General features: G+C 36.3%; 3 protein-coding genes across 14 annotated transcripts in view; 1 reads left to right on the top strand and 2 right to left on the bottom strand.

The window, feature by feature from the left end:
- celf4 (CUGBP, Elav-like family member 4) overlaps positions 1-12,371 on the bottom strand; it is a 130,894-nt gene that overhangs the window by 74,406 nt on the left and 44,117 nt on the right. The gene's annotated exons all lie outside the window — the stretch shown is intronic.
- Positions 3,944-6,892, bottom strand: LOC129159213 (uncharacterized). 2 transcript variants are annotated; one of them, XM_070549347.1, is made up of 5 exons: positions 6,806-6,892; positions 5,943-6,119; positions 5,393-5,500; positions 5,177-5,306; positions 3,944-4,683 (listed from the first exon to the last, which is right to left on the bottom strand). In XM_070549347.1, the coding sequence occupies exons 1-5, from the start codon at positions 6,817-6,819 to the stop codon at positions 4,219-4,221; spliced, it is 894 nt and encodes a 297-aa protein (XP_070405448.1). In that variant the 5' UTR covers positions 6,820-6,892; the 3' UTR covers positions 3,944-4,218. The 2 variants fall into 2 exon arrangements, with proteins under 2 accessions (XP_070405448.1, XP_054592843.2); XM_054736868.2 differs by having other exon boundaries at positions 4,133-4,683; positions 5,099-5,306.
- LOC129159221 (coiled-coil domain-containing protein 106) lies at positions 7,054-9,688 on the top strand. Its single transcript, XM_054736877.2, has 4 exons — positions 7,054-7,186; positions 7,548-7,706; positions 8,416-8,622; positions 9,366-9,688. The coding sequence occupies exons 1-4, from the start codon at positions 7,054-7,056 to the stop codon at positions 9,686-9,688; spliced, it is 822 nt and encodes a 273-aa protein (XP_054592852.2).

Genomic DNA, 12,371 nt, shown 5'->3' with positions numbered 1-12,371 from the left:
TGACTATCAAAACCAGCTTATGGAGATGCTTAACGTTGTGAACTGTGCTTCTGTCTCCCCGGCGACAGCCCTATAGCTTCTGTATTAGTGAGGATGTGAAGTGCTTTGGAGGTATATGAAACAACTCCAGTCATGTAACAATCAGATTTATCTGCACATGGTCAACTATTTACACTTTACCAAAAGGTGTCTGAAAAATAAAAAGCAGAGAGGTTCATGCTAGAGGGAAATTTGGGAGAACTGGAACAGATTTCAGGAGTCATGCTCTCCCTTTTTAAATGAGATTAACATTAAAAACTAGGTTATCACCATGACACCGGATGCTCTGCAGTTGGGCTCAGTTTTAAAAGGTGTGTAATTTCACATATGGATCATCAATCTATTGACCCAGCGGGTAGCGTGCGTGTGCCACTTCTAAAATTAGTTGGCTTATTGGACTATAGTGAACTGCTGCCTCAAGGCAGATGAATAGTTCTCATTTGTACAATCTGCTCAAACTCCAATTGGCAATGGGAGGTTGTAACATCAGGCCTGGAGCCTAATGATAATGGGAGCATTCAGACTTTATACGACAAGGGATGGTGTGTAGGCTTGTAATGATGTTACAATTACAGCACCATTCATGTTTTAAACTTTGCAGGGGTTTAACCAAAGCTGTCATATGCATGCTCCAAAATAATGAGTGCATCTAACAACTTAAACACGATTACTGAAAATCCATTTCCAACATTTCCTGTTTCGTAAAGTGGATTTTCCTTTATATTTGCACCAAGGCCCGTAATGTGTTTATTTCTTCTTCCACCTGTTTAATGTCTTATAAAGATGTGAAGCTTCAAACTCATAAAGATATGATGCGTCCATGTTGGGAGTTGTTCAGCATGGTTGTGTTTCAGAGGGTGAGCTGCAGGAATTGTTTAAGCTTTCATGCTTGAATAATGAAAACCATAGTCAGGATGTTTTATTCTACAACAGGTTTGTTCATGTTTAGGAATGGTTTTTTTTCTTTTCTTCAGATTTGTTCAACACACACTTTGACTTTGACATAAATGTGCAAAAGTCTGTTTATGTCAGTAAATGTCTAAGTGTATTCAGCTCAGACTGAGAGACCATCTAAAGGCTCAGGTCTGTCTGCAGGTGTTTTGGATTCATTAGCTGATTAGTGTGACACTTTGAGTCTAAAATATTGAACATTTTCACAATATTCTAATAGTCTGGGATTTTAAATGTGGGGTTTTCATGAGCTATGAGCCATTCACATCAAAATTAAAACAAATAAAGACTTAAGATATCTGGGTTTGTATGTAATGAGTCTGTCTCATAAATTTGTTTCATCTTTAAAGCAGCTCTCCAGAGTTTTCTCCTTTCAGAAATCATGTATGATTTTTTCAGAAATCTGTAAAAGTGATTATCTTATCATGTACTGCGTCTTTTTTTCTTCTTGCTAAGCACGCCCCCCACCCCGCAGAGCTCCGTGCAATAGGAAATTGAGCGCTGACCAGAACTAACCAATAGCGTTAGATTACCGCATAGATGATTCAAATTTAAGGAATACCTCGACTGATGCAGAGTGGATGAACTTTTCACAGACAAGTAAGTCTTTAAAATAGAAGAAGATGAAAAAGATGAAGAAAATTTCTTTTCTATAGCGCCTCTCAAAATAAAAATCATGAGGCGCTTCACAAAAACAAAAAATGTATAAATATAAAAAAGAATTTAGAAAATGATTTAAAATGTATTAAAATGAGCAAAAAATAGACAATTGTGATTAAAAAATGTGAAGAAGGAGAGAAAGTGAATAAGAAAGAGGGAAATCAGTGGATCCTGAGGAAGGTGAAATATGTAGGGAGAGCAGAACAAGGAGAGGGTGATGAAGGTCACACAAAAGCCAGCCTGAACAAGTGAGTCTTCAGCTGCTTTTTAAAGAAGTCTACTGAGTCCACTGATCTCAGGCTCAGGGGGAGAGACTTCCAGAGTCTGGGGGCCACAGTCATGGACGTAATTTTGGGGTGGGGGGGTGGGGGGGGGGGGGGGGGGACATGTTCCCCCCACTTTTTCCAAAGTCAATGTTTGACCCTTGCACTTTGCTATATTAAATTGACATTGGTTGAGCTCTAGGACAGAGTGGAAAACAACCGTTTGTGTTGAAGCCTGTTTCCCATTAGAACATACTGTAAAGATACCCCCCCCCCCCATGCCCCCCCCCCACTTCTAAAGTGAAAATTACATCCATGGCCACAGCAGCAAATGGTCTGTCACCTTTGGTCTTTAGCCTGGTGCTGCACAACCAGTAGGCTTTGATCACTGGACCTCAGGGACCTGCTGGGGGTGTAGGGACTAAGAAGATCACCAATGTAAGATGGTGCTTGTCCATGTAAGGCCCTATAGACCAGAACTAGGATCTTGAAATTAACCCTGAAGTTGACTGGCAGCCAGTGAAGCTGGAGGAGAAGCGGGGTGATGTGGGTATATTTGGAGGACTTGGTCAGAAGCCGAGCACAGGCATTCTGAACCACCTGTAGATGGTTCAGGGAGGTTCTGCTCAGACACGTGAAAAGAGAGTTACAGTAGTCTAAGCGTGAGGAGATGAAGGTGTGGAGAACTGTCTCAAGTTCAGAGCGAGACAGAATGGGACTCAGCTTAGCAATGTTCCTGAGATGGAAGAAGGAAGAGCAAACAAGAGAACGGGCATGAGAATCCAGGGTGAGAGCTGGGTCAAAGGTTTGGTGTGAGTAGCAAGCTGACCAAGACAGTCTCTGACTTTGGGAACCAGCTTGTCTGGGGCACAGATGAGGATCTCAGTCTTATCTTCATTCAGCTGTAGAAAGCTCCCAGCCATCCAGGTTTTGATAGAGTCTAAGCAGGTGTGTAACAGCTGCAGCTTAGACATCTCATGGGGCTTAAAGGAGATGTACAGTTGGATGTCATCTGCATACAGATGGTAGGAGATTCCTTTGAAGGAGCTCAGGACGTGCTGAAAAGGAAGCAGAGGCCCCCAGCACAGAACCTTGTGGGACACCATGTGTAAGAGAGGTTGTGGAGGACCAAAACTTGGAGACGGCCACAGAAAAGGAACGCTCAGAAAGATAAGAGGAAAACCACTCCAGAGCAGTTCCTGATAGGCCTACACAGACTCTCAGCCTCTCCAGTAGCAGGTGATGGCCAACAGTGTCAAAGGCTGCAGTCAGGTCCAGCAGGTCCAGAACAGAACATTCTCCTGCATCACTGTGAGTCAGAAGGTCATTAGATACCCTAAGAAGAGCTGTTTCAGTAGAATGAGCTCGGTACCACTTTACAATAAGGCTCCCTTATAAATGGCTAATAAATGGTTTATAAATGTATTATTAATCAATCTATAATGCCTTATATATGACTAATTAATGTTTATTATGCATTAATTAAGGGTGAGAAAGAGACTAAACCTACTAGTTTTTTGCCAAATAGTGAACCAAATCTGTTGACTTATGTACTTTATCTAGACTTCATATATTAAACATTTCAAACTAAGAACCTATCTTTTAAGCACTATTAGCATTTGTAAACACAGTTTTGGGCAAATAATTAATGTACCTTATAACTGCATTATAAATACTTACAATGATTAAAGGGAGCGCTATTGTAAAGTGTAAAACATGTCTTTATTTATTAATGATTAATTAACATTTATAAATACAAACTCGAGCCTTCTTATAAAGTGTAAAACATGTCTTTATTTATTAATGATTAATAAACATTTATTAATACAAACTGGAGCCTTATTGTAAAGTGTAAAACATGTCTTTATTTATTAATGATTAATAAACATTTATAAATACAAAAGGGAGCCTTATTATAAAGTGCAAAGCATGTTTTTATTTATTAATGATTAATAAACATTTGTAAATACAAACTGGAGCCTTATTGTAAAGTGTAAAACATGTTTTTATTTATTAATGATTAATAAACATTTATAAATACAAACTGGAGCCTTATTGTAAAGTATAAAACATATCTTTATTTATTAATGACTAATAAACATTTACAAATACCAAAAATTAGTCTTAAATGTTTAAATTTGTTAAACTTCAGAGTTACACTAAATGCTTAAAATATTTGTACAAACTATGTTAACTACTGTCAAAAATTGTCATGTATTGTAAGTGTAGCACATTTAACATCCAAACTCATCAAACACACCAAATACCCCCTCCCTAAAAAAAACTGTTGTAGAAGAGATTCAGGTTAAACTGGGAATGATTTCCATATGTCCTTGAATAAGCGTCCCAGTGGTCCATCAGGATGTTTTGAACCAAGCCAAGATGACCATTCGAGAACTTTAAGATGTTCCTCCAACAACATCTCTGTACGATTTCCTCTTAGTCTGCGAATATGTCCTTTAATTTTCATCCAAGCTCTTTCAATATGTTGTGTATGACTGCCCGAGTGAGGATCAACAAACCACCTGCTGTGATTTACTGTGTAATGTTTGTACCCCATGTTTGTCAAGACATTCTTGTAGGCTCTCCACTCATCACTGATAATGGCACTACCCGACTTAACATGCTGTCTGATCAGAGGAACAAGGTGACGCCTTGTTCGTTTCTCTACAAGTTTTAACACGAGCCTTCGCCTTTTGTCTTTCACTCCCATCAGTCCAAAGACCCATTTCTTTCTTTTCCAAGCATTTCCGAAGCGTCCACGTGCATACTGAAAATAAAAAAAGATTAAGGTTAAACTGAATATTTACAAAGTATATTCTTAAATGCAGTTTGCATCTTAACATTTTAATTGTATTGCTGTTATTAAAGTAAATTGTATTTTAACTTTATTAACAGCATGACAAAGATGTTGAATAAAAAAGCTGTTTTCTGTCATTCATTTCCTTTATGGATTAATTGACTACTTTTACAAACTTTAATTTAGTTAAATTCTGACTCAAGTGATTCAAATCATCATAGTAATTGATATAATAATATGTTTATTAACAGATTGTTTTTGTTTGGTTGTAACAGTTTTACTATATTGATTCTTAAATGTAATGGTAAAAACTTAAAACTTATATGTTTAGGGGACATGTTCAGATCTGGACTGATAATAACAAAGGGGTCTGAGAGTTTACAACCTTTCGCTGATGACGGAGACAGCTTTCATCCATAACCACAAATTCTTTGTGACCACCAAGACAGTGCCCTTTATTTACTCCGTGTCTTTCCATTGCACTGATGCAGACTTGTCGAATACGCTTTGCCATGGCACTTAATGTTTTGGAGCTGCCAGCCACATCATCATCAATCATATCTATCTGCCTGAGCCTGAGCCCTTGTGAAAATCTGCGACAGAAATGAAAACCAATCAAAACTCACTGAGGCCCTATTATTAACTGCTATTCCTGTTGACATTCATACACACAGGCTACCTGTAGATGAACTTCATCCAACTGAAAAGAGAAGATTTTGATTTCTCAAAGAGGGAGCCAGTTCTAATTGTTCTGGAGACTTTTCTATGACTTGCTCTTTTGCAGCACCTGAGAACAAACCAAAAAGTGAGGTAAATAAATGAACCTATAAACATTATCACAAAATTATATTAAAAAATAAATAAATATTGAGATAAAGTTAGCACTGTGTCTTGCTTTTAAAATTTGAAGGGCTGTTGCTCTATCCCCGACCTTCCTGAATGAGCCGAAAGCCACGCCTCCTAACGTGCACATGCAGGGAAAGCCGAGTCAAGTGAGAGAACATCTGAAATGCAGTGCTATTGGCCAATGTGGTAGGCTTGCAGAAATTATTAGTTTAGCTGTAAAGCCAGGGGAGGGACTTAGGAGAAAAATAAAATATGAAAGATCACACTTTTTCTCATAGAACAAGGTCAGATGGTCAAAATTATTTTAACAATTCCAACTTACGTACCCTGCCTTTAATATCAGAATGTGATGTTAAATGTTCTACATTATCATGCATTCATACCACATAAATTGGTCTTTCTTCACCACAGATATCATTTTCATCTTATGGTGGCAAACAGGGCATCTCAGCTTCTTCTTTAGAAGGTGTTTCTTTTGCAGCCATTTAATCAGCCTCAGAGTCTTCTTTTTAGTTTGTTTTCCCTCTGTATGAGTGCGCAACTTCATCCCAAGAGGCATTCTAGTAGGAAAAATTATAGATTTATTTAATTATATTATTACATTGAAATACTGGTATCTTCAGAATGTCATAGGTAAAAAAAGGTCACTGATATAGCAACAGATCAAGTCTTTGTATAATTCTCGAAGCATTCTTTGAAAAGTCAAGGAAAAATGTAAAACCATTAATTTGACCAAAAAATTCAACACACAAAAAAAAATCAAGATATAAACATTTCTAGTTCCAGTTTATTTTACTTACTTAAAAAACACAGCACATACAGTTACAAACTGTATTGCCTCTGCAATCTATTTGTGTTGTTTTTTTTCTTTTTACAATACACAGCTCAACAGGAAGTAACACTTCCTAAATAAAAACCTGAATTTATAATTATGTTGACTTACTAAGATTGACCAAAAAAAGAAAGATAAATGGGTTTTTAATAAATATGTTAATTATCATTATTTATGACTACTCTTCCCTGCAAGCGAACTTGTAAATGCTGATAATTTTCAAAGAAAAATGTAAAAATGGCTAACACAACAGGAACAAGAATATTTAGTTAAGTTAATACAAAACATGCTACATTTACACAAAACATTTTCATTCTTAAAAATGATTTTTCTTCATCAGCTAAAGTAATATTTAAAAGTGACTTATAATTAAAAGAACAACCCTGCATACAAAAAATAAAACAATTTGCTCACCTCTTATAGTGCATTGGACTCAGTTATGAAGCGTTTCCCGCTGGATTTTTAGGTTGCATATGAAAACTAGCCATCGTCGCGCCAAAGGGAATAAAACGAAAATTAGCCATACAGAGATGAGCTTAGTGCAAACATCCAATCACAGTGAATCTTAATACGGAAGTCCCTCCCATCGGTGTGCGTCGGAGCTGAGGTGGATCCACCAGTCAAACCGACACGGACTGACGCTAGCTAGCTACGGCAGCGCCATGGATGGACCTGAAGAGAAAGATTCCTGTTCCACTGCGACACCTGCGGTCAGCACGCGTTCAAAGAAAAACAAAAAGCAGCGACTGGATAACGTTAACACTAAACCAACGCTGTCAACAGAGAAACGTGATGGTGAGGAATGTTTTAATGCTAACAATGAACCATTTGGCTGCTACAGTGCCTAGCTATCTCTGGTACTATTAATTATTACGAAAGTGAAACCTCACAAAGTTTTATATTTTTTAATAGTTAGTAAATGTATATACATTTATATCATTATGAATAACCCCAGTGTGGTAACATGGAGGAATAATTTATTTTGTTCTGGAAGTGTCTGCTCTACAACAGGTGTTTGTCTCAGAACTTTTTTTTACATTTGTATTGTTACCATTTAAAGTAGATATTTTTGTTTCTGCTGTCATTTAGTTTGCCTAGTTTAGATTAGAGATTCTGCTACTGTTGTTAATGTGTGTCTAAATTTTGTTTTTTTTAGATACTTCTTCTGGCCTTGCCCCTACTGCAACTTTGCTTCTTAATAAGGAGAGACAGGAAGTTGCTTTTCTTAAGGAGAAGCTGGAGTGGCAAAAGATGAGAATTGAAGAACTGGAAGGAGAGAGGGATTTCCTCCGAAGTCAGCTATCATCTCTGTCAAGTATGACATTAAACTAGTTTCATAAACATTGTTTAATTTTAGATTATTGTGATAAAAATCAGATAATTTATAAATATACATGAAGATCCCTTATTGTCACTGTGTTGATAAAAAAATAGTTACTCTTTGGTGTTATGCCAGTTAACTCTTAAAAATAACTTGTTCTAATTGGGTTTAAACCTATTGATTAATTAATTGGCATGTATTATGCCATTACCTATTATCTGTTTATTATCTGTTTTCTTACAGTTGTCTGTGCTCTCACGAATAAATACATTTTCATTTACATACTTTAATAATTAATTTAAAATACACATTTCAACATCAAAGTGTTCATTTAGATGGTTTGTAGTTGTGCCACTTTATCTCTTAGTACCAGCAACTTAGTTTTCCCCTTTTTCTCCTTTAAACACCACGGTAATAGGTAATTACTGCCAATTATTGACATTTAATGTTGTATTGGACAACAACACTCAGTCATTATACTGTTTTATTATTCTATAGTCTACAAAAATTAGATTTGCCCAGCCACATGTATATTATTTCACTCAGAAGGGTGCATCATTCTCATTCTGTCAAAGCACATAAGCTGACAAAATCATCCATTGTGTAATGAAATGAAATTGGCAGCTACTTTGCATGTTTGTTTCACTCTGTGTTACCTGATATGTGTTAAAAAAATTCTAAATTCATTCATTTTTTTCTGCAGCGCAACCTAAAGACGAACCATTAAATGATACGTTTATCAACAATCCTTCTGAAAACTTGGATTCATCCTCCACATCTTCATCTGCATCATCTGAGTGGTCATCCTCATCCTCATCTTCACCCCCAAAGAAGCAAAAGCGCAAATTCAAAAACAAGCATTCAAAAGCCAAGAAATACAAGAAGGAGGAAAAGAAGTTCCGGCAGCGTGGTGAGCAAAATACTTATATTCAGAAGATATGTAGCCTGGCCTGCCAGACTCCTCCTCTGTTGAATTCTGCACAGAGAAAGAGTCTGGTAACTCTCCTATGTAAATAACCCCACCCAAATGAAAATGCTAACCAAACCAATCATCACTGAGCAGCGTATGTCACACACACAGTGAAGCTCAAATTCTCATAAACAATTATGTCTGAAGCGGAGTTCACCGTGGCTCTTTCCTCTGTTGTAAATGACTTGGACATGTCTTTGAAACCACAACAAGAACCGCTAAAAATCTTTCTTCTAAAGAAAGATGTTTGCGCCATTACCAGGCTCCATTTTTTACTACAGCTAAAAAACTACTGCGTCACATGGTACAGTTGGCATTTCCACTTTTTTTTTTTTTTTTTTGATTGGTCATTTTTGAGCTGGCTAATCCCGCCCCTCATGTGCCTCTCTGCCTGTGAGTTACCAGACTCTCTGTGCAGAAGTCTAGTCTGGCAGGCCAGGCTAGAAGATATGTTCTTTGGAGATAAAATTACCATTTAAATATTTTCTTCAAACTACATTGTATTTGACACCAAACTTGAATATAAGGTTTGGACTGATGCGCATTTTTAGAAATGCATACACACACACACACTCACACACACACGTATATGCATGTGTGTGTGTAAATTATAGTAACAGATTGTATTGTGTGCCATGAGCATTTGTTTCTAACAGTTTTCTTTGTTTTAATTTGATTCTCAGTCCGAACACCAAGTGAGATTGTGCAGAGATACAAGTCCCTCCTCAAGACATTTCCAAAGATGAAGACCTTGTCCAAAGCTTTTCAGAAACATGGGATTGACAGAAACACAGTTGTGTCCACGGCATCAGTTGCTGAGCTCGCTATCGCAGCTCCTCTTGTTTACCAGGAGCTGATCTCCAACAAGCCCAGTGGAGAGACGGTACTCCATTTTGCTAAGCGATGTGAGGAAGAGATTCAAAGCAATGATGAAGTGAAAAACAAAATAGAAAGCATGAAGGCTGATGGTACTTTGCTTCCAATTCGAAGAGGCAAGTCTGTCTGAAAGCCTATTCAGTTATCTGACTTGTTCTGTTTCAGCATATTTAGCTATAGAACAGATGTGTGTGAAACTGGTAATTTTTTAACGATCTGTTCAGTTATGTGTTCAGTTTCCACACAACAAAGATTTTTCTTGTCATTTTTGTTTAGAAGGTTTTGTGTGTCCTAAGTGTAACCAAAACAACTGCACATGTTAAGATAGAGTATTGTCTAATGTTATAAGGCAGCTTGTTATACTTTTCATAGTAAGGCCCCTAGTCTTCAAAAAGTTTACTGGTTATAAATAAATGTTAACTAGTTTCATACTAAAAAAGTTTCATTTTACATTTAAAAATGTTTAAGAGTCATTAATAAACACTGATATGTTTTATACTTTACAATAAGGCTCCCTTTTGTAATTATAAATGTTTATTAACTATTAATAAATAAAGACATATTTTACACTTTACAATAAGGCTCCAGTTTGTATTTATAAATGTTTATTAATCATTAATAAATAAAGACATGTTTTATACTTTACAATAAGGCTCCCTTTTGTAATTATAAATGTTTATTAACTATTAATAAATAAAGACATTTTACACTTTACAATAAGGCTCCAATTTGTATTTATAAATGTTTATTAATCATTAATAAATAAAGACATGTTTTACACTTTACAATAAGGCTCCAGTTTGTATTTATAAATGTTTATTAATCATTAATAAATAAAGACATGTTTTACACTTTACAATAAGGCTCCAGTTTGTATTTATAAATGTTTATTAATCATTAATAAATAGACATATTTTACACTTGACAATAAGGCTCCAGTTTGCATTTATAAATGTTTATTAACTATTAATGAATAAAGACATATTTTACACTTTACAATAAGCCTCCCTTTAATCATTGTAAGTATTTATAATGCAGTTATAAGGTACATTATTAGTTGCCCAAAACCTTGTTTACAAATGCTAATAGTGCTTAAAAGGTAGTTTCTTAGTTTGAAATGTTTAATATATGAAGTCTAGATAAAGTACATAAGTCAACAGATTTGGTTCACTATTTGGCAAGAAACTAGTAAGTTTAGTGTCTTTTTCACACTTAATTAATGCATAATAAATGTTTATTAGTCATATATAAGGCATTATAGATTGATTAATAATACATTTATAAACCATTTATTAGCCATTTATAAGGGAGCCTTATTGTAAAGTGGTACCATGAGCTCTACAAAAACCTGACTGGAAGCTATCATAGATGTTATGTTCATCAAGAGCAGCTGTGAGTTGTTTAGCCATAACCTTTTCCAAGATCTTGGAGATGAACAGAAGTTTAGAGATGGGTCTGAAGCTGCTATGGAGAGAGGGGTCAAGACTCGGTTTTTTAAGAAGCGGGTGGATTACAGCGTTCTTAAAGTAAGCAGGGACCTGTCCAGAATCCAGAGAAGCATTAATTATAGAGAGCACGCTGGGACCAATGGACTGAAAAGCACTTTTAAACAAAGATGAGGGTAAGATGTCGAGGGGGCATGCAGAGGTCTTCATAGAGTTAACTAGTTTGGTTAACTCAGGCAAAGAAACAGGAGCAAAGCTATCTAGGATGACAGGTCGGGTTAGAGTTGGGAGAGGCAGCGATAAACACCTTATATAAATATATGAGAACACAACATGACATGAGAATAACATTTGTAAAATGTGTGTTAGCTCTGTTTGTCGGCTACAGAAGCATGTTTCTATACAAGGAACGTGAAGTCGCCATCTTAAAAAAAAACGGAGCGACAGGCTTTTTGTGTGATATGCTTGTCAATCACTAGATGGTGCCATTGGATAAGAGAAATACTCTGGAAAGAAACTTTCGGTTGAATTACTGACATAAATAAACTTTATTCAAATGTTTCTAGTCTTACCTGCTTACCCTGAAAAAAAAAAAGAATTAAAACCAATTATTCCTCAGTAGCGTTGGGTGGAGCCAGGGCCTAACGTCAGCTGTCACCGGGTGTTATTCCAGTAACTCAGTGTTATTCAAGCAACAGCTGCAACAGCCTTTATAAACTAGACTGGTGACATTAAGATAAGAAAAACTGTGATCTGTTTCCTAGTGATTCTCTACAGAAATTCACAAGCATTGATACTTATAACTCTAATGTACTGGTGAGTAGTCTGCAAACATGAGCAGTAAAAAATGAAATGTTTTTAAAAAGTTAAGTAATACAGTTATGGGATTTAGAAATTATGTTGGCAAAAACATTCATCTTAAGCACAGAGTATGCACTGGCAGTTGGGAACTAGAACCCATCATGGCGGTGAGTATCCCATCAACAGCTACACAAGCTTTAGTGTCCATCACACTTAAAGCTGCAATGGCAAATTTGGAAAACAAATTAGCTTAAAACATTTTTTTATGCTTCTCAACAACATTCTAACATAGTAGAGCTACAAATTTATAGTGATGATAAAAAAAATTAAATAGCGGTTCTGTCACATTTTTCTAAAATCCTCAGTCAATAACATGTTTAGGAAAAAATATGGACCATCCGGTTGTCAGTCTGGCCGAACTGCCGCTCATCTGCACTTCCCTGGGTCCTCCATTCATAACTCATTCATGCATTTAGCAACAGACCACTGGTGTGAGAGGATCTCCACCCAATAATATCACAGAAGGAAAAACAGATGGCTGCTACCACTTCAACTTTAGGACAAACT

The sequence above is a fragment of the Nothobranchius furzeri genome, chromosome 3 (genome assembly GCF_043380555.1).
Source record: "Nothobranchius furzeri strain GRZ-AD chromosome 3, NfurGRZ-RIMD1, whole genome shotgun sequence".
Taxonomy (NCBI): Eukaryota; Metazoa; Chordata; class Actinopteri; order Cyprinodontiformes; family Nothobranchiidae; genus Nothobranchius; species Nothobranchius furzeri.
Note: the sequence above shows the minus strand (reverse complement) of the source record. Positions and strands in the feature narration are given on the sequence as shown.